Genomic DNA, 25,914 nt, shown 5'->3' on the forward strand with positions numbered 1-25,914 from the left:
GTCTATGTCTTATTATTAATCTGTCACTCTGTATAACACAAACCCTTAAGTGATGTTGAAGTCTGTAAATATTCCTCAAAAATATGAAATGTATGTTTACTCACCATAAGCACCCTGCCACAATTGTTGGTATACAAATGAATTGCCATGCACAGCAATGAGGTTGAGTTTGAATGTAATATATATCCACCCTTTTATTTCATTTTGCTTCCTTTATCAGCTTTAAGCAACTATAACTCATTAATTTGCCCTCCTACTTTTTTTAAACCTTGATGGTCTCTTGCACTATGGCCCTCCATCTAGGTTTCTCAAATTTTAAAAAAAGTAGCCATTGCATAAGTAGAACAGAACAGAACAGCGATACTGGTGTGGATGTGGGAACTAGGACACAATGCACTCTGTCATTTGTGTATTATATGGTTAGGTCCACTTAGTTTATTGAGAAATCTTCCTTCTCACTCCATGTCCATATCTTGTGCTCTTCATAGCGCATTTCCAGTTTTAAGCCACAATGCAAAAGAGACACGAAGCACAGGCAAATTATATTTCCCTTTTGTGCTAGTGAATTAATAAAAGAAGCACTTTGCCACAAGCACAAACTGCCTTTATTAAATGCATTTTGCCCAGTGGTATTACAGTAGCTGGGTCAACATTTGAACAAAAACTAAAACATTGCAGATACTGGAAATCTGGAACAAAAAACGAAGAGAATGCTGGAAACACTCAGGTCAGACAGCAAATGTGGAGAGAGGAAGGTAGGATTTACGTTAAGGTTATAACAAAAGGTTAAGGTATGATGACCCTTTGTCACAACTGCCATAAGAGGCCAATAGCATTTTAGGTTCCGACGAAAAGTCATTAGACCTGACACTTTAAGCCTACCTTCCTCTCTCCATGTATGCTGCCTGACCAGCTGAGGGTCAACATTTGACACTGTTTTTAATTGTAGAGCGTTTCTGTCAAGTGGGAAGCAGGCACTTTGAATCACTTCCAGAATGCATTGCACAGCACAGGTGCGATCCGCCTGCAGCTGGATATAATTTCATGACCTCACCCATGTGGATTGTCATAACTGGAAATATTTCTCCTCATTCCACACTTGAAAAAGCTTGATTGCTGCCTCAAGCTCTCTGCTGTTACCTGTCACACTACACAGGTGACAATGGATATGAAAGGTAAGTAGGAAAGAGAGGAAACAGCCAAAATACATCTAAAATCCAAAGAAGTGAATTGTCAATGTCTGACAAACCCAAATTAGTATCAAACATGTGGTTCAGAAGCTTGTGAACATAATCGTTCATATCTCCATGCTGGTGAAGTGGAACTTTTTCCCTCCATTGATGCAAATGGTAATGGGAAATCCAGCCACAATGTGATTTTAAAAAAACAAATTTAAGCATAAATTTAAAATGTGATATAAAATTAATTATGTTGGGCTAGTAAATATCTCTTGGTAACACACAAACTGTGAAAACCTAACAAGAAGGCACAAAACAGAATATGTGGACAATTGGTGGAGCAATTCTGCATCTGACCACTAGCTGATGACTGGTAGAAATGTCAAAAATTGTTGGTATGCATGTATATTATTTTCTATATGAAAATTGGCATACTCTGAGTAAAAAAAGTATTCCTCCTAGAGTTTCTTCCCTTCCTTATTATTTACTTATTCACAAACAAGCCAAATCACTTCTATTGTAACAGCTACTTCCTTCATAATTTATTTTCTCCAATACTTGGCAATGCAAAAGTTCAAGCTCTACTTCAGGGTTTGAGTGCACAAACTAGGCTGACACCCCAGTGAAGTGCTGAGGGGGTGCTACACTGTTGGAGGTGCTGTTCTTCAGATGAGAGGTTAAACCAAGACCTATCTGCCTTTTGTGTTGATTCCAGCTGGAGGTTAAAAATTCCATGGCACCATTTGACGAAGAGCAGGAGTTACCTCAGTGTCATGGCCAACATTACGTCCTAAATCAGTGCCCCCCCAAACAATTGAACTGGCCTTTCATCTAATTGTCTGTGGGATCATGCTGTGAGCACAGGGGCTGCTACATTTGCCTGCATAACAATGGTTACTGCACTTGAAAGTGACTGTATATAAAAGGGACATTTTTGAGGTGTGATAAAGCTCAATATAAATGCAAGTCCTTCTTTCTCCCATCTCCTTTGGGTTATATACAGTAGCAGAGTTTTTTAAGACTGACAGAATGTCAATACTTTCTTGTGCGACAGTGATCATGCATTCAAGCCACTTTCCCACCTGATGCAGTGTCCATTACAACGAATCATTTCCACCAAGAGCATCCCTTTCTCCAACTCGTCTTCTCTGCACTTGAGTGGAGAGCTGCCTACAATTGAATGAGACACTTATTCTGTCAGCTTTTCTTTGCAAATGTCAGCCTTCATTTTCCAGCAGCTTGAACCCTTGCCATATAGTTAGCCACCCGTGTGTCCTGGTGCGTTGCTGCACTCACTCAGTCGCTATTTGACAGGATTCTTTGCAGCAAGCTGCAAGATTTGTTTTTCACACTTTTTTTTTCTTTTTTTGTGAGATCATTTCTGTACTCATGTTCGTGATTACATTCCCCAAACAGGGTATGGGTGGCAATGATTAGTGCTGTTTGATTAGTGGCAGCCACGGCCCAGTTGGAAGCACTAATGCCTCTGAGTTAGAAGGTTGCAGGTTCAATTCCCACTCCAGAGACTTGAGCACAAAATCTAGGCTGACACAGCAGTGTAGGACTGAGGGAGTGCTGCACTTTTGGAGGTGCTATCTTTCGGATGAGACGTAAAACTGAGGGCCCATCTGCCTCCTCATGTGGATGTAATAGACTCCACGCCACTATTTTGACGAAGAGCAAGGGAGTTATCCCCGGTGTCCTGGCCAACATTTATCCCTCAACCAACATTACTAAAGCAGATGATCTTGTCATTATTGCATTGGAGTTTATGGGAGCTTGCTGTGTGCAAATTGGCTGCCATGTTTCCTACATTGCAACAGTGACTACACTTCAAAAAGTACTCTATTGGCTGTAAAGCACTTTGGAATGTCCTGAGGTCATGAAGGACGCTATATAAATGCAAGTCTTTCTTTTTGTTGTACATTATATATTTCAGTATCAAGAAAAAGGAGTATGACTCAGTACTGTGTCCACCAAAGCGATAGTTAGTGGCGATTCAGTATTTCATTAGCTATTATGTATTTTATGGCGCATCTACATTAAATGCCATAAGCAAAGGCCAGGAGTACAGGAGACGCAGACAACAAAGTTATTTTCAATTACAAAGAAAAAATATCCAGTTGAAACCAGTTTTGTGTGATCGGGTGCAAGAGGCCAGCATGTTTTTTCTAACCAAATGCGCATGCAGCTAAGACATGCTTTTTTTTGTTATTGAGTTGAACCTAGAATAGGTCACAATTGACGAGCTAGATCATTTATCTCTTCTGTTTCTTGTTGACCTATTTTCTGCTCAAATGAGCTTCAATAACTCTCCAGTAGACAATGGTCCATCAGATTACCTGGTGCTCATGGCTAAAAGGAGATGAATTGTAGGTTCTGCAGCCGATGAGGGGAAAAAAATAGAGAGAAGATGATTCTACATATTTAAAAAATATATATATCCTAAAAAAACACCAGACAATGGTGTGGGTTAGCACATTCATTTTACAACTCTGGGATCTGCATTTGATTCCACTCAAAATTATGCTGGGCTTCTCCACTGCTTGTAAGGGTCCTGTGCAAAATGAATTTCAGCATTCTAAACCCAGTGCCTAGTACAAAACTGACTGTGATTCTGTGTTAATTTCAATCTGCAATTTGTTAGCAATAGAGACCAGATTGCACTAAAGATGAAAATTTACTATCAGCACAGAGCTTTACATGTCAGGAGCACATACTGGGGGCCCCAAAGATTTTCTGTCTATTAATTTTAATTTTATGATATATGCATATCAATGCAGGCACAAAGTGGCCAAAATGGGAAAGTGTTCTATTTCTGGGCATTGACAACGTCTCTCACTTGATAAGCATAAAAATGTTAGCCAAAAACTACACTATTTAAAAAAAACCAATAAAAATAAGTAAATAAGTGACTGTGCACTTCATTCCTGCCTTCTTTTGATAATAACCTCCTAGGGAAAACCAGCTTGGAAAAGCTAACTGGTCGAAAAAATTGTATTGTGGAAATTCAGTTCCGTGGAGACTATTATACCTAGATTTCTGTTTGCACTGTTTGGGGAAGAATTAGAATTTTGGTGGGAGCAGATTTGGTGGTGGTACATCAGCTACCATTCTATCGTTGGGCAGAACTGCTCGCCCAAGTCATTACTGTACTCCTGATGTATAATTATAGTGTGGAATATTATGGGAACATGTTGTAAAACTTCTATTCCTTTGGACTGTGTGCAGGATCAATGAATTTTCAAAAAAAATTGATTATTCTACTTCCTGGTGTAGCATGCGATTCCAACTGTTTCAAAGCATTCTGCCGTTCTTTCCTAACCACAGGTTGAACTGCAGAGGATGAAACAACAGGCCCAGGACACCAAGATTTTCATTGAAAATCAGGAGACAGAGGAAAGAAAGCTGCTGAGGATTATTGATGAGGCTGACACAGAGAGGATTCGACAAAAGAAAGAGCTGGACCAGGTATGTCACATGGGATTAGGAGAAGAGTAAGTCACTCCATTCTAAAATAAATTCATGTGTGATGCAATTTGAGAGTCTCAAAAATGTAATTATGTACTCCATAAATGCAAGTATTTACTTAAGTGCTGTGGCTGCCTAAATGGCACTTGTCAGTCACCAGTGCACTTCTCTTATTGCATCAGCAGTTCATTTTCTGTGTTTTAGTGTTAATTTCCGGGGTAGTTCTAGGCCCAAACCTATTTTGCTTGTGTTCCTCTCAGTTTGGGTTCATATACTGTTCTATGCTCCTGTGTATTCCTGAATACATGCTTTGGCACTGGGTTCTCAGTATATTCCTGGAGATATAAGAACATAAGAAATAGGAGCAGGAGTAGGCCAATCGGCCCCTCGAGCCTGCTCCGCCATTCAATAAGATCATGGCTGATCTGATCCTAACCTCAAATCTAAATTCATGTCCAATTTCCTGCCCGCTCCCCGTAACCCCTAATTCCCTTTACTTCTAGGAAACTGTCTATTTCTGTTTTAAATTTATTTAATGATGTAGCTTCCACAGCTTCCTGGGGCAGCAAATTCCACAGACCTACCACCCTCTGAGTGAAGAAGTTTCTCCTCATCTCAGTTTTGAAAGAGCAGCCCCTTATTCTAAGATTATGCCCCCTAGTTCTAGTTTCACCCATCCTTGGGAACATCCTTACCGCATCCACCCGATCAAGCCCCTTCACAATCTTATATGTTTCAATAAGATCGCCTCTCATTCTTCTGAACTCCAATGAGTAGAGTCCCAATTTACTCAACCTCTCCTCATATGTCCACCCCCTCATCCCCGGGATTAACTGAGTGAACCTTCTTTGTACTGCCTCGAGAGCAAGTATGTCTTTTCTTAAGTATGGAGACCAAAACTGTATGCAGTATTCCAGGTGCGGTCTCACCAATACCTTATATAACTGCAGCAATACCTCCCTGTTTTTATATTCTATCCCCCTAGCAATAAAAGCCAACATTCAGTTGGCCTTCTTGATCACCTGCTGCACCTGCAAACTAACTTTTGATTTTCTTGCACTAGGACCCCCAGATCCCTTTGTACTGCAGTACTTTCCAGTTTCTCGCCATTAAGATAATAACTTGCTCTCCAATTTTTCCTGCCAAAGTGCATAACCTCACATTTTCCAATATTGTATTGCATCTGCCAAATCTCCGCCCACTCACCCAGCCTGTCTATATCCCCTTGTAGGTTTTTTATGTCCTCCTCACTCTCTACTTTCCCTCTCATCTTTGTATCATCTGCAAACTTTGATATGTTACACTCGGTCCCCTCCTCCAAATCGTTAATATAGATTGTAAAGAGTTGGGGACCCAGCACCGACCCCTGCGGAACACCACTGGCCACTGGTTGCCAGTCCGAGAATGAACCATTTATCCCAACTCTCTGCTTCCTGTTAGATAACCAATCCTCCACCCATGCCAGAATATTACCCTCAATCCAGTGATTCTTTATCTTGAGCAATAATCTTTTATGTGGCACCTTGTCGAATGCCTTCTGGAAGTCCAAATACACTACGTCCACTGGTTCCCCTTTATCCACCCTGTACGTTATATCCTCAAAGAACTCAAGCAAATTTGTCAGACATGACTTCCCCTTCGTAAAGCCATGCTGACTTTGTCCTATTAAATTATGTTTATCCAAATGTTCCGCTACTGTCTCCTTAATAATAGACTCCAAAATTTTACCCACCACAGATGTTAGGCTAACTGGTCTATAATTTCCAGCCTTCTGCCTACTACCCTTTTTAAATAAGGGTGTTACATTAGCAGTTTTCCAATCTGCCGGGACCTTTGCCGAGTCCAGAGAATTTTGGAAAATTATTACCAAAGCATCCACAATCCCTACTGCCACTTCCCTCAAGACCCTAGGATGTAAGCCATCAGGTCCAGGGGATTTATCCGCCTTGAGTCCCATTAATTTACTGAGTACCAATTCCTTAGTGATTTTAATCGTATTTAGCTCCTCCCCCCCAGAGCCCCCTGTTTGTCCAGTGTTGGGATATTCTTAGTGTCCTCTACCGTAAAGACTGAAACAAAATATTTGTTCAGCATTTTTGCCATCTCCATGTTTCCCACCATTAATTTCCCGGTCTCATCCTCTAAAGGACCTACGTTTGCCTTAGCCACCCTTTTTCTTTTTATATAACTGTAGAAACTCTTGCTATCTGTTTTTATATTTTTTGCTAATTTATTTTCATAATCTATCTTCCCTTTCGTAATCAATCCTTTCGTTACTTTTTGCTGTCTTTTGAAGACTTCCTAATCTTCTATCCTCCCACTAAGTTTGGCTACCTTATATGTCCTTGTTTTAGTCGGATACTATCCTTAATTTCTTTACTTAGCCACGGATGGCTGTCATTTCTTTTACACCCTTTTTTCCTCAGTGGAATATATATTTTTTGAAAGTTGTAAAATAACTCCTTAAATGAACACCACTGTTCATGTACCGTCTTACCCTTTAAACTATTTTCCCAGTCCACTTTAATCAATTCTGCTCTCATACCATCATAGTCTCCTTTATTCAAGCTCAGTATGCTTGTTTGAGAACCAACCTTCTCACCCTCGAATTGGATATGGAATGTAACCATGTTATGGTCACTCATTCCAAGGGGATCCTTAACTAGGACATTATTAATTAATCCTGGCTCATTACACAGGACCAGGTCCAAGGTTGCTTGCCCCCTTGTAGGTTCAGTTACATACTGCTCAAGAAATCCATCCCTAATACACTCAATAAACTCTTCCTCAAGGCTACCCTGCCCAATTTGATTTGTCCAGTTAATATGATAGTTAAAATCCCCCATAATTATAGCTGTTCCCTTATTACATGCCCCGACTATTTCCTGATTAATACTTCTTCCAGCAGAGTTGCAACAATTAGGAGGCCTATATACTACGCCCACGAGTGTTTTTTGCCCCTTATTATTCCTTATCTCTACCCAAACTGTTTCATTATCCTGATCCTTTGTCCCAATATCTTTTCTCTGTATTACAGTGATTCCTTCCCTTATTAACATAGCCACCCCACCTCCCCTTCCTTCCTGCCTGTCCTTCCTGATTGTTAAATACCCTGGCATATTTAATTCCCAGTCATTGTCACCCTGCAGCCATGTTTCTGTAATGGCCACAAGATCATACCCATACATCGTTATTTGTGCCGTTAACTCGTCCATTTTGTTATGAACGCTACGTGCATTCAGATAAAGAACTTTCAAATATGTTTTGTGACACTTAGTTCCTGCTTTTTCCTTTTTTAACACTTTACCTTTTACTCCATACCTTCTGTCCCTTCCTGATACGCTTTCCTCTGTCTCCCTGCTCAGGTTCCCAACCCCCTGCCACAGCTTTGATGCTGGGTTAATCACCTTACACCTTCTAGTTTTCATTTTATCTGTCGTGCCTAAAGTGCCTAAAGTACACTTTCTTTCCGCTGCTCTATGCTTTTCCCTTTCACTTGTTCTTGAACAACTGTTTGTACTATTTGTATTGTAGATTTCCCCTGGGTCTTCCCCTCTCTTGCTGCTCTCAACTTTATTCCCTTCTGACTCCCCGCTCAGGTTCCCATCCCCCTGCCACTCTAGTTCAAACCTTCCCCAACAGCACTAGCAAACACCCCCGCGAGGACATTTGTCCCGGTCCTGCTCGGGTGTAACCCGTCACGCTTGTACAGGTCCCACCTTCCCCACAACCGGTCCCAATGTCCCAGGAATCTAAATCCCTCCCTCCTACACCATCCCTGCAGCCACGCATTCATCCTGTCTATTCTCCTGAGATCACTACCTTTGAAGTCCTGCTTTTTAATTTATCTCCTAACTCCTTAAATTCACCTTGCAGGACCTCATCCCTTTTTTTACCTATGTCGTTGGTACCAATATGGACCACGACTACTGGCTGTTCACCCTCCCCCTCCAGAATGCCCTGCAGCCGCTCCGTGACATCCTTGACCCTAGCACCAGGGAGGCAACATACCATCCTGGAGTCACGTTTGCGGCCACAGAAACGCCTATCTGTTCCCCTTACAATTGAATCCCCTATCACTATAGCCCTGCCACTCTTCTTCCTCCCCTCCTGTGCAGCAGAGCCACCCGTGGTGCCCCGAACCTGGCTCTTGCTGCTTTCCCCTGATAAGCCATCTCCCCCAACAGTATCCAAAGCAGAATATCTGTTTGAGAGGGAGATGGCCCCAGGGGACTCCTGCTCTACCTGCCTAGTCCTTTTACTCTGCCTGGCGGTCACCCATTTCCTTTCTGCCTGCGTATTCTTTACCTGCGGTATGACCACCTCACTGAACGTGCTATCCACGATAGTCTCAGCATCGCGGATGCTCCACAGTGAATCCATCCGCAGCTCCAGCTCCGAAAGACGGTTAGCCAGTAGCTGCAGCTGGACACACTTCCTGCACACATGGTCGCCAGGGACACTGGTAGTGTCCATGACTTCCCACATAGTGCAGGAGGAGCATATCACGGGTGCGAGCTGTGCTGCCATGACTTGCCTTAGACTCTTCGACTCTCTTCCCGCTCTAGGTCTCCCCTTTTATACTCTGCTCACCTCGCGGACTCTCCTGCATCACCTGTGATGTCGCACAGTAGTTGTCTCTTGTTGCAGGTCTGCTGCTGCTTTTATTCCACAATCTCAGTCTTCTACTCTCAGGTCCACTGCCGCTCTGCGGGAAAAGTTCGGAAAAGCAAGGCAAAGCAGCACCTCCTTCCCCCACTTCACCGAACTCCCACACTTACCAAACTCTCAGCAGCCCACTTTGTATCCGCTCACCGTGCAGTTCGCACTGACATATGGGTGAACGAAGGCTCATCTGTGTTTTACTAACACAGTAAATTACCAAAGGGTACTTTTCCAATTCTGTGCTCCTGCAAAGAGCAAAATACACTTCTGGAAGTGTATTTTGGAAATTCGGGCCCAAGCTGTGCAAAATTTCCTGACCATAATGATGGGGTTGCCCAACAGTAGTGCAAAGTCAGAAAATTACCCCTTGAATGTCCATACAATATTGCCAGTGGCTTAGATGCTAAAGCAGACTGGTGTGCTGTATTATTGCAATAGTTAAGTACATAAATCTGTAAAACAAATTCAACCATTAACATATTTATGTCCCTTCTCCCCCCTGCTTTCCTAAAAGTGCTCATTCATGTTGGCGCACATGCAGGTATTGTCCCATACCCTAGTCCAAGAGACATTCTTTATGTGTGAACATAGGCAGTATAGGGTAAATTTTATGAATGTAAAGGATAAATTTTAAGAATGTGCACTCCCTTGTTTGTTGGAAGCATGTATTGGGAAATCTGGTGTGCACTCCCCATGATTTTACTCCACACCCAAATGTCCAATATGTTTTCACGGTTGTGTGAGACTCTGTGCTGGATGTGGATCATAAAATTTACCCTTATATGTCTGCAGGCTAGTCAATAGTGGGAGGGTGGGATGCTCACAGTCAAACCCGATCCTGCCCTGACCCAACATGTGGAGTTCCAATAGGGGTCACTGGATAGCGGTGAAATGGAGCCCTTGCTGAATGATTCCGAACTTTGTAACCATTAACATTCAGAGATGAACTTCCCTCTGAGGTGGTTTTGGCACTGGAGGAAGGTGGGCCTGTCACCACAATCCTGCCGCAACTCTGGCCCTTTTTCCTGGACCAGTGCTCATTAGTCACGGAGAGCAAGCTCTTGCAGCACAGAGGGAGCCCACTGCCGCTGCCCGGGAAAATGCAGCAGTGTCCCGGTGTCCCGCTGTAACACCGAAAAGATGAGGAGGACCAGTTAAAGGAAGCAGAAGTTCCCTGAAGACTTCAGAAAATGTTTAAATGAAGGCCACGGACTGGACCAAGGCTTTCACCCAGCGAGTGTTTGGGGCCATTATTGAACTACTAGCCCTTCTCTCTACTAGTCCCACTCCAGAGCCTCGAGCACAAAATCTCGGCTGGCGCTCCAGTAAACTACTGAGGGAGTGCTGGATTGTCGGAGGTGCCGTATTTTGGATGAGATGTCAAACCGAGGCCCCATCTGCCCTCTCAGGTGGACATAAAAGATCCCGTGGCACTGTTTCGAAAAAGAGTTCTCCCCAGTGTTCAAGTCAATATTTAGCCCTCAACCAAAATCATTAAAAAAAAACAGAATATCTGGTCATTATCACATTGCTGGTTGTGAGACTTTGCTTTGTGCAAATTGGCTGTGGCATTTCCTACATTACGACAGTGACCACACTTCCAAAATACTTCATTGGTTATAAAGCGCTTTGGGACGTCCTGAGGTCGTGAAAGGCAAGAAGTCTTTTTTTTATTTTTTTCTCCCCCCCAAGCAACAAGGTAGTAGGCCTTCCACTGCTGGGCCGGGGTGTACCGCCACCTCTCCTCAAGTTCCTCCAAGACCCTCTAAGAACTCTGTGTTCCTCTGATTCTGGCCTCTTGGGCATTTCCCATACCCGTTGCTCCATCTTTGGCTGCCTTGCCTTCAGCTGTGTAGGCCCCATGCTCTGGAATTCCCTCCCTGAACCTTGCTGCCTCTCCTCCTCCCCCCCCACCACCACTCTTCTCCTTTAAGACACTGCTTAAAACCCATCTCTTTGATCAAGCTTTTAGTCGCTCTTGCTCCTTTGTCACTGTGCATTTTTGTCTGATCATGCTTCTGTGAAGTGCCTTGGGTCATTTTTCTACATTAAAGGTGCTACCTATATACAAGTTATTGCTGTTTTGTAGAACTGCAGCTTCAGTGCGAAGCGGTTATGTTTCGCACCGATGCTGCAGTTGTAGTATAAGTGCACCCTAAGTTGGAAGTTGCTGCTTGTGGTATTCAACTGTACCAAGTATATTGTGGGCAAACAGTTTCTTTCTTCTGTTAAAGTAACAGCTTATGGTTTTCTGAAATCAATTTTGTCCAATATTTTCCACGCAGAGTCCTAATTTATAGGTACATAATTATCCCATCATATTCCTATTAGCGAGCATTAAGGACCATTAAGCATATTAAGCAGTATATTATGTTCTTTAATTGCAGGGACTCCTTCCTTGTTTTTTTTTAAAGCTCAGAAGCTTGTGCAGCTCAGAAGATTGATTTCTGCTCACCCTCTTCACTGATGAAACACGATTTCACTGTTCTGTCCTGTTTACATGTTGTTTCTATAATTAGCTTTTTTTTAAAAAAAAATCCTCGCCAGGTCATCAGTGAGAGAGACATTTTGGGCACTCAGCTTGTGCGCCGCAATGATGAGCTGGCACTGCTGTATGAGAAGATCAAGATTCAGCAGTCCATGTTAAATAAAGGCGAGATACAGTACAGGCAGCGGGTGGAGGATATCCGGCTCCTCCGAGTGGAGATCAAAAAACTAAGACGGGAGAAAACCATCCTAAGCAAGAGCGTCTCTAATATGGATGACCTCAGGTAAAACTCCAGGAAAATAGTTTGTGAAGGAATTCTTAAAAAATTCGTTATCGGGACATGGGCGTCGCTGGCAAGGCCGGCATTTATTGCCCAACCCTGAGACTAACGAAGAGAGCAGTTAAGAGTCAACCACGTTGGTGTGGGACTGGACTTGCGTATAGGCCCAGACCGGGTACGGAAGGCAGGTTTCCTTCCCTAAAGGACATTAGTGAACCAGTTGCGTTTTTACGACAATCCGATAGCTTCATGGTCAATTGCACTGATGCCAACTTTTTATTTCCAGAATTTAAAAAAAAACTGTATTCAAATTCTCAAACTGCCACGGTGGGGTTTGAACTCATATTTTCTGGGTTACTAGTCCAGTAACATAACCACTACACTACCAAACCCATAGTAAAAGTTTTCTTCTCTCCTGCTGGTGTATGGTTTCCCGAACTCTAGCAACCTACCAGTACCTCATCCACCTCATTCTTTGTATGTGAGCCTAGGCAGCGGATGACAGTGAATAAAGGGCATCATAGCGAAGGCCGATCCTATTCCCACTTGATGGCTGCGCAGACAAACTTTCCAGCAGGGCTACTAGATAGTGATTATGATTGGGAATGCTAACTGAGTTTTTTAATCTTTCCCCTCTTTAGCCCAGGAAGGCTGAGGCCATTTGTAGCCCCAGCCCTACTACTCTTCCTGTTGAGATCAGCTAACAGCACAGATCATGAATCGAACCTGGAGCCTTCCTGTTCAGTATAATATACTGCAAACGATGCAGTTAATTTACTTGCTAAACTGTTGGCAGAGACCTGTTGATTTGTTTACCGTGAATCAATGGGGTTGAACTTCCATGGGGGTTCCCCCAAATCCCGCCCTAACTCCAGTATTTTTTGGAGAATACATAGTCAGGTCCATCATATGTAAACAATGTATGTTGTCAAACATTGCAATATTAGGATTTATTAAAAGAATCAATGATCACACATAACATCAACTGAATACAGCAATTGAACAGTTCTAGTAAATTCTTCACAATGTCAAGCCAATTGCTCAGTGGGTAAATGTATGTTTTGAATGCTGCTAAGACCTACGGATGAGGAAGATACTGGGTTCTATCTCTAGTCACTGCTAAGTTAGCTGATCGCAGCTAGGCAGTAAGGGTGTTACAGTTGGCTTCAGTGCTCCTGGCCTAGAAAGAAATCAACCAGGGCTTCTGCTCCTGATTACTATCCAGTAAATTCTTCTTGAAAATGTACAAGTGTTGACATTGGAGAAGGACAGTATCAGACTCAGCTGTTATACTCTCAACAGTTGAATAGTCTGTCAACACTTACTGTCAAGGCTAACATATATAAAGGATGATCACTTGGGTGAGTTATTGGCGCGTTGCTCCTGTGTGTGGAACGGCACCTCAGCTTGAGGCAGTATCTTCAGCAGAGAAGGAGAGAAAAGAGAAGAAAATAAAGAAAATGCCAAGCCACCAGCTTGCTTGTCACCAACACCAGGATGTTAATGCTGGAATGAACAAAATGGCTGCTTAGGTATGCAGCAAGACAAACACCCACTTTGTGTACACATAGAATGATGGTGGGGCATGGAAAATGGCAACGGGTGTACTTAAAGTAATCCTTTCCCCTGCTGCATACTGCATTGTTATTTTACCTGAAATTATGTGGTGTAAACTGAGCCAACTTGGGATCAATTTTTCAGTGAATTTAAAATAGCCCAGCTTGGATCAGTTGGCCCAGGTAATTAATTCATCGTTTGCTTCCATTGGCTCCTTTGAACAAGAGAGTTGAATAAAGTAAAAATATTGCCAGGACACATTTAAGTTGTAATCCTTAACAGACAATGGAGCAAGGAGATGTCTATCTCTTCTGAGTTGAATTTAAAATTGGGCACAAGTGGTTAAGGACACCTACCCCACACCTGATGCTAACATTTTGTACATATTTAAAATAATGAACTAATGGCCACTGTCTAGACTAATAGAATTTTAAATCACAGATTTACATCACAGAAGGAGGCCATTCAACCCATTGTGCTTGTGCCTGTGCCAGCTCTGTGAAAGAACTATCCACTTAATCGCACTCCTATGCCCTTTTCCTATTTCCTTTGAATTGTTTTCTTTTTCAAATATTTATCCATTTCCCTTTTGAAAGCCATTATGGATTATGCTTTCATCATTGTTTCAGTAAAGCCAGTCAATGCCCTAACAATCCTCTGTTTTAAAAAAAAATTTTCTCAACTTTCCATTCATTCTTTTGGTGATGATCTTAAATTTATATTCTCTAGTTATCGGCTCACTGACCAGTGGAAATAATTTTTCCCGATTTACTTTATCAAATTTTGAACGCCTGTATTAGACCTCTTAACCTTCTTTGTTCGAATAAAAAGAACCACAGTTTCTCTAGCCAAAGCCACTCATCCCTGGTATCACCTTAGTGAATCTCTTCCGTACCTGCTCTGTGGCTTTGATACCCTTAAGATGTCTAAAAATCTGGCTGCGTTTAAACTCCAGCTACCTGGCACGACTTTCTTTCTGTCTCCTGGCTCTGGATTGAGCTGTGAAGGATTCCACCCTCTGCTGGTAAATCGAGTGTTTTCAGACCGCAGGCGGGATCCCCGGCATTTTCAAATGATTAAAAACAACTCTGTGTAAGATTATAAAGTGACTAGGGATGCAAGAGTCTCCCTGAGCACTTTTTAAACCAGAACTGACTACAGTAGAGTTATACTCTTTGTAATGCCAAACCCAAGTGATGTCAAAATGGCCATCCACCTGGGGGCCTCACCCAGCTCCCCTACAGATGCAGATCGGGACCTGACTACGGTCATTTTTTTGCATTGCTGGACAGCAGGATCCACTTTACAGTGACACAAAAGTGGCTGTATTTCTGCACCCTTAAAGCTCTATGGCAGCGTAGCTCTACCTTAAGAGAAACTGCACTGAAATATGGCACTCACCGATCTCAATTATTTGAATCAAATGAAATGTATAAAAGCATGACAAGCAAAATTAGAATAAATTGGGCTGAATTTTTACAAGCTGTTTAATATTCTCTAAGGAGAGCTAAACAGTTTGTGATAAAATGGAACATCTTAAATATCTAGTAGAAATCCCATCTGAAGTACTGTCAGCATAAATATTGAACATCATAAGCAAACTTTTTTATTCTTTTCTTCCCCTCCTAATTTATGAACTCAGGCTGCAACTGCAGTCTGTTGTGTGAAGTCTTGTGTCTCGGCAAATGGTTTTAACTGTTCTCAATAACTTTTTAATATAAGTAGACACTTCTGCCATATTCAATGAATCAATCCTTACTTACTGGCGGGACGCCATTAGGACAAAAAGAAAACTGATCCTGAATGTGTTGCAGATACAAAAAGAAAGTGGTAACTGATGGCAGGGCAAATTTTGCAAATTTACTAGACCTGTTTCGATTGACCTCACTAGGCTTATGTTATGTATGAGCACATTCTTGGTTAATCAGCTCAAATATTGCCATGTTTGACGGCAGATGTTCTGAATGATTCCTAAAGCTTTTCAAACAGTTGAAGAATTAAGTTTCACAGGAACAATTTTTCTACTGATTAACCCTTTCACCCTCTTTGCCTCTCCCTTTATGGTTTGACTGGCAGGCCAGATGGCAGTGTTCTGTAATATTTCAATTTGCACCTTTTTTGTGCCCAGTTTCCAGCTGTTTATTGTTCTGTGAATGGAGAGCATGTGTGACTATCATGCTGCACCTCGCAGTGTCTTGGAAGGCACTTGTTTATTTTAGTTTCCACTCAAAAATTACTTTAAATGGACTTCCCATGCAATTTTGCATTAAAGTGCTGTAAATCCATTGCATAATTTGTACCTATACACAGGTCTTTATGACTGCAATTTTTACATTGTCATTTATTGTGTGTATTTAAATATTCTGGTATCCACATATAAAAAACATTGAAACATCCATTTTGTTACACCTATTTCCTGCTGTCACGATTTAGGCATATTGTTGTGACATTATGACGTAAGTAATGCCAGCAACAATTACCTGTTAAATAACCATTAACTTCACCTTTCATTATATTTCTTCCCGTCACTGATGACGCTCTGGCACCAGTACTACCTGTTTCTATCTGCAATTTCCTTTTTTTTTTGCTGTCTTATTAATTTTACTTCTTCCCCCTCTTTCATGGCACAATGCAAAAGAGATGAGATGCAGGAAATTGGAGAGTTTGAACAAGAATAGTTATTTTGTTTGTCATGAGGCAGTTATTTCTTCACCTCAGTGCAACATGTTCCTCCACTCTTTGCATGAGTGAACGACCAGCTTGCTAGTTTAATTCTCCGTCCTACTTCCACTCTGACCTCTCTGACCTTGGCCTTCTACACTGTTCCAATGAAGTTCAACACAAGCTCAAGGAACACTACCTCATCTTTCTACTAGGTGTTTTGCAGCCCTCTGGTCTTAATATTGACTTTAATAACTTCAGACCTTAACCACAGCTGCCTTTTCTCTCTGACAGCAGCTGCTGGTAATCTAGGATGGTGTATCAGCGCTTCTGGGAACGGAGGAGGTTGTGGGTTGGTGCTTGGGGTGAGGATCCTCTATTGGTATAGAGCTGGTGAGGTAGTTTGCACCCCTGTTGTCTACCTGCCTTTACCTTCCACCACACTACCGCGTCGCTAGAGCCTGTTCTGCTTTGCCAGTTTTCCAATGCTTCCTTCCCCCTCTGCTATTCTGCTTTAAGCATTCACACATCTCCTGGGTCCCATATGTATCTTTTATTTCTCTAATTTCTCTCATCATGTCTCCATTTGTCTTACACTATTATCATTTCTGTCATTTAATCATCTGATCTCTTAATCACTTTACAGATCATTCATTTTCTTTTCTTGTGGCCATATTTACCCTGTCCCCTTTTCCTTTGATTTGTTTCTCCTTATAATCTGTTAATCTGTACCATCTTCCGCTTCTGATGAAGGGTCATAGACCTGAACGTTAACCTAACCTTTTTCCTTTTTGTAAAGATGCTGCTTGACCTGCTGAGTGTTTCCGGCGTTTTCTGTTTGGATTTTAGATTTTCAGTATCTGCAGTGTTTTGCTTTTTCTTTTATTAATGAAAGGTAGCATGATTGGGTGACAGGAAGGGGAGGAGGCAGGAGAGAAGGGCCCAAGAGGAGCCAAGAGAAACAAAAAATGGAGATAGAGCTCTTGGGCTTGGGTTTGGAGTGGAAGCCAAACTGCAGAGGTAAATGGATCTAGAGGGATTTCAGGCCATGGCAGAGATTAGTAGAGACATATTCTGGTTATAAATAGAAGACATGGAGGAGACAATATTAAGCAGTCCACAGTTAAAATTTGAGGTCCTGTGCTGGGATGAAGATGACTTGTAAAAAAGATGGAGTCAGCTTGGGGCATTCACAAACCTGTGTCTAAGTTCAGAGACAGTTGTGGAGAGGAGCAGAGTATTAGCAGGCGCACTGCTGGAGGTTGTCCAATGGAATCAGAAGGCCGAGGAGGAATGAAAAGGCAACTGTGACCCAGCAGAGGTTGATCCTGGGGTCCAATAGAGGTGTGTAGTGGCCACAGGTGATGGCAGTGCATACCAGCAGATCTGGTAAACTAGCAGAAGAGCGAGGAACAGTGATAGTGAAACCCAAGGACCAGGTGTAATGAAATCTGGGAAACTAGGGGAGGGTGAAAGGTATATCCACAGGATCAGTGCAGATGAGGGAGCAGGTCCAAGGAACAGCGGTCGAGCGGTGAGGAGCACACAAGGTCGGTAACAGCAGTAAGAACTTGGGGAGCCAATCCAACCCAATCCAGCAAAAAAGGTATTGGAGACATTCTGAAGGATGAGTGGCCATGGGAAGCAAGCAGTTGGCAGCAAAGCAGAGATCGTTAAGCAATATGGGAGCAGAATCCGGACTGGGATGGGAACCAAGAGGAACAGATCAGAGCTAGCCCAGCGTAGAGCGAAAACCTCCCAGTGGCGCAGCAGAAAACCAAGCCCGCAGAAGCAGGCCAGATACTGGGATAGAGGCAGCCCAGTAGAGAATACAGTCTCGGTAGAAAGCAGCAGCAACAGTGAAGGTCACAGTAAAGCCCATAAGCCAGCGGAGAAATGGAATTTGACCTGGGACAAAGCGGATATCTGTCCAAGACCCAACGTAGCAGCAGAGTAAAGTTGAGAAGCCAGCTGTGCACTGTAGTACAGCCCTGAAGCTCAGCAGCGGATGGGGGATGGGCACTGTAGGCTGGAACAGGTTACCTTAAACTTAAAGATTGAGTGGCAGAGTAGAGTCGTGGCAGCTGAGGCATACAAATGTAGTCCAGCAGGACAGTGCAGTCCTGATGATATAGGCATCCAGGAGTCCAGGAAATTCAATGGCAGCTAAGTCCCAGGCTTTGAAAAGAGCACAGGTAAAAACACAGAACAAGTAGGGCTGGAAGTTGGGCATTGTGCTCTGGGCAGGTAGCTTTAACTTGTAGCTTGAACTTACACATTGAACTAAAATGCACCTACTATTGGGGGATGGGGATCTTAAGTAGTAGAGGAGAGGAGACTGGAGGGGAAATGGCAAAGGATGGCAATGGATGGTCATGGATACAGTTAGAAAGGAGAGAAGCTCAGTAGGGAGCTTTCAACCTGGGAGCCAACTTACCTTTCTTTAACTCATCCAGAACTTTGCTGCTTACATCCTATGTCACTTACTGCCCTGACCTCCACTAGCTCACTGATTAAAAAATCTGTGGCCTCCCTTTGTCTGCTTCATCATCAGAGCCTTCAAATGCTCTTCCTAAAGCCCTCCTCCATGCCACATTTCTCCCCACTTCCAAAAGCTTGATCAAAACTTACCTATTCAATCATGCCTTTGGTCACCTTCTTGGCCCTTCTCCCAATCTCCTGCACAGTGTCAAGCCCCTCTTTTTAAAATACCTTGGGTCTTTTTGCTAGATCAAAGATGCTATTTAAACGTAAGTTTTTGTTGAAATTCACATGCTGCTAGAGCTAAAACCCAGAAGTGCCGTAAACAATTGAATTATAATATGTTTCTCATGAGTGCAGTAAACTGAATGATATATCAGTGAAGTAATCACACCAGTGCAGTAATTATACACTAGTGTTTTCATTGCAAATAAAAGGTTAGGACTATATCATAACATTTCAATGTTGGCCTACATTGCCAGTGCAGCAGGTCAACCTTTATTACTTCATTTAAATACCTGAGTCAAAGTAAATTTGTACAGAGCCTAATGGCAACTAGTGCTTGGTATTTCACCAAGAACTTTTCTAGGATATTTACTGCATTGACAAATGGGAGCTCCAGTACTATGTCCTCATCCACCATAGATTTTAAATCCTTGTCCTATCAAATAAACAGGCATCAAACACAGTTGGCACAACAAATGCTGCAGCAAGCGCTTGGCGAATTAAAACTACGTATTCAGTAATTGGTACAAATCTTGGATGCTCATTGCAGATCCATTTTTAGCATGCAGTTTCTACAGCAGAAGCCTAGTGCGATGCATCTGCACCTCCATATGTCCTCTGCATGTTCCAAAATAAACTTACCCAGAAATTCCAAAAGGATTAACAATAAAACGGATGATTTGTTCGAAATATATTTATTTAAAATAATAGTAGAGAGCAGTGAGAGATGTTTCGCAAAATGAGGATTAAGTTGAAATGTTAGAAAAAGCGGGATTAAACCACCAAATGGAAACCGTGGTAGTCACTGACTATTTGAGAATGTGATTTTCATTCATCCCTCACAAATATACATAACTTATTCATATAGCAGCTGGATAAAATTGTAATGGAAAATTTAATAAACAACTTAGATTTATGTAGAAACTTTCATAGAATAAAATGTCCCAAGGCACTTCACAGAAGGAGAGTTGGAAACTGAGCAGGAAGCAGAGGAGAAATTAACTAAATTTACAGTCAAAGAGCTAAGAGGAACCATTTGAAGGAAGAGAGAGGGGTAGTAAAGCAAAAAGGTTTTCTTTACAAAAGAAAGAACTTGCATTTATATAGTACCTTTTTTGTCTTTATGATATCCCAAAACACTTTACAGCCAATGAACTGTCTTGAATGGTCACTATTCTTATAGCGACAAACGCAGCAGCCAATTTGTACACAAGGTCCGACAAAGAGAAATGACCAGCTAATCCGTTTTGGTGGGGTTGGTTGAGGGATACGTCTTAGCAAGGACACTGTGGTAATTGTGTCAGGGGACCTTTTGTGGCAGATGGGGCCTCGGTTTAATGTCTCACCCAAAAGATTGCACCTATGACAATGCAGTCCTGCCTTCCGTACTGTACCGAAGTGTCATCCTAGATTACGTGCTTAAGTGCTTGAACCCATGTCCTTTTGACACGGAAGAGAGAGAAAGCCAAGCTGACATCTAGTGAGAGCGTGGTAGAGTGCACAAGTGGTATAAGTGCAAGTTGAGTCACTGTAGCTGTTCTCTTCTTCAAAGGTACCTTATAAGAAAATGCTTGCCTTTTTTTTTCAACAACTATCACCAAATAGCTCATGTTGGTCCTCAGAACGACTGTAGTGGTCAATTTCTTTGATTTTGAAACTCACTTGATGTCTTTGAAGATGGAAGTGTGAGATATGACAAATTACCTAAAGGTTTATGAGACTGCCAGTGGCAGTACCTGTGTCAGTGCAGTTCTCAGAGTGGAAAGATTTAGGTTTTCTATGCACTTAGTTCCTTCCCTCGGCTGACTGCTTGGAATGATGCTAAGTGGGGATGAGGTGATTTCCCTCTGAAAGGGGGAGGATATTGAAAGATACATCACACTGCTCTCAGCATTGGAAGATACTGCTCTCACACAGTTCCTGGAGGTCGGTTCAAAAGCTTTGTTGGCAAGGCTGCCAGTTTGTCCTCTTAGCTAGGAAATGATATATGGCATATAGATGGGCAGGCAGGGAGAAAAGTTGTATTTTTTTTAGGAGAGGGGAAAAAAATAGATGGGCAGAGATTGTAAAACTTTAATGGACAGAGGTACACTTATCCCTGGACTCCATCTGCAGTATCTAGAATGACACTGCAGATGGGTGAGAAGGTTCCTACTTTGAACTTTTTCTTAACAAGATAATTTCAGATGAAGAAACCATTTCAATCCATTTGATCTCATACCAACTCTACAATCTTACCATTAGTGCAAGGTTGTCCAAACTGTGGACCACTTGTGACCCCTGAACTCTTGTCAATCCCCACCTCAAAGCCCAGGCAACTCGGTTCTATTTGTTTTTATATATTTCTTATTTGCTGGTTTATCCCCTTTGAATTTTGGCAGGCCTGGAATTTTGGAAGGGATATTATTAGCGCTATTGCCTCATTGGATAAATCCTAAATCAGAACATCAAGATCTGGTGTTATCCCATATTTGGGATATATGCAAAGTAATAGAAACATGGATTTAAACGTTGTGGTATGGATTTAAATGGCCCAGAAAAACAAATGGTTTGATCACCCTTGTTGTAGACTATCTAGCAGTTTCTCGAATGTGTTCTCGTGTACTACAGAGATATGTTTCTAACTTGAGCATCATGTCATAAAAAGGGAACAGTCGCATGCAGGTTTTACCACTGCTGCTATCTATTTTGTCAATTCAATTAATTTTCATGCCTTCTTGAGTCTCCTCGTGGCATTCCAACTGTAGGAACTGAGAGGACTGCCTGCTCAACATGTGGCAATGCCTCTCGATAGCTAGCTACTAGGAAATACAGAAAAGCGGCCATAGTGGAACCTCCAGCAACATCTGTGGTAGCAGACAGATGCAACACATTAAATATGTCATGCTAAAGAATATTGCAGTGAGAGGACATTACCAATAAACCTAAACAACAAGGAGATTTGTAGATAACACACATGTATAGATTGTTAATGTACAATTAGTCTAGGAATGTCTCACATCATTTAATAGCCTACATTGAAAAATTTAGTTTATATATGAAATGAAAGAAGGTAGAAAACTAACTCTCCTCGAGATCCTCATCCTCAGGCAAAACTATGGTTCCATTCAAGCTGTGGTATTCTGGAAAGCAAGCAAATTCTAATCAGTGCCTACAGTGTGACACGATGCTTTGTCTGCATGAATTCATCTGTGAAGATAAACCTAGTGAATGGAGCTGCAAAATTGTGCCACAGAAGCCTTATTAAAAAATGAATGAAAACGCAGTCACCAAAAAATAACTCCAGGTAGTTAAATAACTGTTTCAATCTCCCCTTTAGAAGGAACAGGTGGTGGAAACCTTGTATTAACACCGTGGGTGTCTGTGAAACTAACAAAAGGATATTAGTGGAACAAAGGTCGTTCGGGAAAACTCAAGGCAGATTCTCTTCCAAATGATTGGATCACAGTGTTTATTGCGGCAATTGTATTGCACACACATGGAAGAAACAATGAAGAAGTTCCTTATAACAATAGACTTAAACAGAACTGGAAGCAATGGATGCACTGTATGGTGCCAGTTAGTAAAATGAGTCTTATACTAAGTACAAACACATCAAACCTAATTGCCATGCAAAAGAGAAGATATGAGAAATGAGCCAAAAAAGAATTCTAAGAATCCATTTAATTGACAACAGTAATGACACTGTACTGGCAGAATGGATAGTTGCTTACATGAGATTTTAAATAGTACATAATACAGGAAAGGTACCCAGGCCACTTTGGGTTACACTGAAAACAGTTATGGGGGAGAGACAAAGACAACCTTCCAACATGCACTGACATAAAGGTATTGAAATGAAATTCTTCAATTAACAAAACACCCAAATGCAGCATAAAGGGCACTAGGGTCTAGTAATATCATGACTGTGGTACTGAACCAGAAGCCCAGAGGGCATGAGTTCAAATCCTATCAAAGTTGTGAAACTGAATTCAAGAAATCTGGTGATTTGTGGCCTGGTACCATGGGGAAAAAAATGACAATGGAAGCTGGTGGATTGTGATTAAAAACCAACTGATTCACTAATGTCACCACTACGTGACTCCAGTCGCACATTACGTGATTGATTCTTAATGCCCTCTGAAGTATAAAAAAACAACTGCCAGAAGGCCCACCTCCACCATCTCAGGGATGGGCAACAAATGCAGCTTTGTCAGCACTGCCCATGTCCCAAAAACAATTTTTTTTAAGAAAAGGAAAATTAATTGAATGAAAATAGTGATTTAAAAAATCAAAGAAAGCGATTAGTAGCAACACACTCTCCTTGTATTGATTATATGAACATTCATTGCCCATGCATAGCAACTATAAAGGAATATTTTCTGTCCTTGCACAAATTACATGGAGATTCACTGTCCTTGTGCAAATTATATTGGAATATTCACTGTCCTTGTATAGCAATTATGAAGAATATTTATTGACTTTGAATAAATTGCATGAATGGATCACTGTCTTGCATGGATTATATAGAGAATATAAATTATATATGGAGAGATTAACTGTTCTATAGAGGAATTTGTAATATTAAGGTGCTTTTATGCTGCAGTGGGCCCTTAGTCTGGGTCTCAGGAGAGCAACCTATATGTTCCACTCACCCATGGTTATATTTTATATGGAGCTAGTTTCCATCCAGACTATCGTCCAAAGTGTAAATCTGCTGAGTCTACACTTTCAGTTCCGTGCATCACAATGCCAACAAGCAGACGTGCTAAATCCAATTCAGTATATTTATTGGACAGTCCCTGGAGCTCCAGGAACTGGTAGCAGACCAGGAGACCTAGCAAAAACTGGGTCTCTGCTACAGGCAGATTGGTAAAGACAGATACGTTTATCTTTAGTGATACTACTGACTGAGCAGGACCCTTGTGTCGGGAGTTGGTGATACTACCGTAACATAAAGGTGCTTTTGGCTTATGAGGTGGACAGATTGAATTGAAGGTAACAACAAGGGAAAGAGTGTGATGTGCTTTCTGTTTATTGTGCAGGCGTGAGGTTTACCATGTACAGAAAGAACTCCTGAAGGAACGGACACGGTGTAGGGCCCTTGAGGAGGAGTTGGAAAATCCAATGAACGTCCACAGGTGGCGAAAACTTGAGGTGATTTTAATTTTACTTCTGGTATTTTTGCATTCATGAATGTTTTGAACTCTTTCTGAATAACAGTAGTAACGCTCTCCTGTCTGTGCATGCTGAGGATGAAACATGTTCAATTTAATTCGGCCACAAAGTTCACACGATGTCAGTGGACAAAGTAGTGAAAACAAACTGCACTTGACAAAGGCTGAGGCAGGTGCATATTGGTCCAGGTGGTTTTTACCCTGGATGTGTTGCCGCATATCTGGCAGGATATGTCATGGATAACTGTGGAATAATCTATATATTTCATCCATGAGGATGATATCATAACCCATGAGTTACATAGGTGTGATTATATTGTGTAGATGAACCTTGAGTAAAATATAAATTTGAATTTCCCATTTTCGCATTATATAATGTGTTTAAACCACCAGAATGTATTGGAATGTGATTTAGAGGAATAAGCTATTAAAAATCAAACACAGGATTTAACAGTGCTGCTATGAGGTAAGTCCCTCATATCTGTTAATTTTTCTTCTTGGCACTAATAACGACTTTGACAAGTACATCACATGTAAAATGCTTCCCCAATAACTGAAAATGAACGTTAGATGATGTAGAAGTGCCTCGCAACTATATCCTGTCACTTTTAGGCATGAAAAGCGATTATGAAGAACTTGAACATCAATTTTGTTGGTGACGATTGCTGTGCTATCATGTGACAGGAGGGGTTGGTTTATAACATTATAATGCATTTGGAGTTGCCCTTGTGAGCTTTAGACAAATGCACATTGTTGGGCCAAGTGGAAGGATCTTTACTCTGCAGCTGGATTGAATATACTGAGCTCAGAGTGATGTTAGAAAATTGGAGCAGAAATGGTCTTATCAGTGCTGATTGAATCTCTATGCTAGACTCTTTAATCATACTTCCATATATAAGTTAGCACCTAGCACCCCTGGGCAGGCAGTACATGAGACTAAAATTGGCCCCACTTTGTCAACTGTAAGAGGGGCAGAAATGGGAGGAGCCTTCAATAAGTCTGCAACACTTCCCTTTTGATGTTGGAGCGGGATTTTTGCTATGTACTGCCTATAATTTGGAATGTTACTACTTAAATGAAATAGACTAAATTTTTGAAGAAACACAACAACTTAAGGTGAAATAATGGCCGAGGCTTTCCACCTCTCCTTGCCGATTTTTCAATGGATCTGGGATGGACGGAAGCAGAAAGCTACTCAGGAATGTGCCCCGCCTCACTGCTGTTTTCCGGATTCGGGTCCTGTTAGGCCATCTGTCGGCAGATCTATGTAAACTGGATGTACATGAGGGATACACTGGCTCTGCAGTGTTTCCCGCCATTTGTGCAGTTCCAACAGTGGACACAGGGTTGCCTGTCGGGTCCCAGTATCCAGTGTTCAGATATTATCAGAGGAGGCCTCGGGCCAAATAGTGATGAGAGACCTCTGCAAGTGTTTTCGGAGCACTGCCATGCACAGGCTCCAACAAGAAAAGTTGACATTTCAAAATTTCAAAATAAAAATATTCCACAGACTGCATCGGCATGCTTCTGTCCTCTGATCGTTCTGCCTCCCGTATGTTAATGACCTGGAAATCTGGCCAAGGCTGAGGGACATTTTGGAGGCAGACAAAAGCCCCACCTTGTCGAAGATGTATCCCAATTAAGGGGGTGGGATGCGGGAAGCCTTGGTCAATAAGTAGGATAAAAAAGATGGTGTGTAAGATTTTCAAGTTCATAGGAAGTACAAACGAAAAATCTACCCTAAGTGAAAAA

The 25,914-nt window shown here is 41.9% G+C and overlaps 1 protein-coding gene across 1 annotated transcript in view; it reads left to right on the top strand.

Annotated features, from left to right (window-relative positions):
* cfap58 (cilia and flagella associated protein 58) overlaps window positions 1–25,914 on the top strand; it is a 165,847-nt gene that overhangs the window by 51,650 nt on the left and 88,283 nt on the right. The window contains exons 12-14 of the mRNA XM_068002701.1: window positions 4,509–4,649; window positions 11,862–12,085; window positions 24,031–24,142. Of these exons, the coding sequence (XP_067858802.1) occupies window positions 4,509–4,649; window positions 11,862–12,085; window positions 24,031–24,142 (477 nt within the window). The remainder of the gene's footprint in view (window positions 1–4,508; window positions 4,650–11,861; window positions 12,086–24,030; window positions 24,143–25,914) is intronic.

The sequence above is a fragment of the Heptranchias perlo genome, chromosome 21 (genome assembly GCF_035084215.1).
Source record: "Heptranchias perlo isolate sHepPer1 chromosome 21, sHepPer1.hap1, whole genome shotgun sequence".
NCBI lineage: Eukaryota > Metazoa > Chordata > Chondrichthyes > Hexanchiformes > Hexanchidae > Heptranchias > Heptranchias perlo.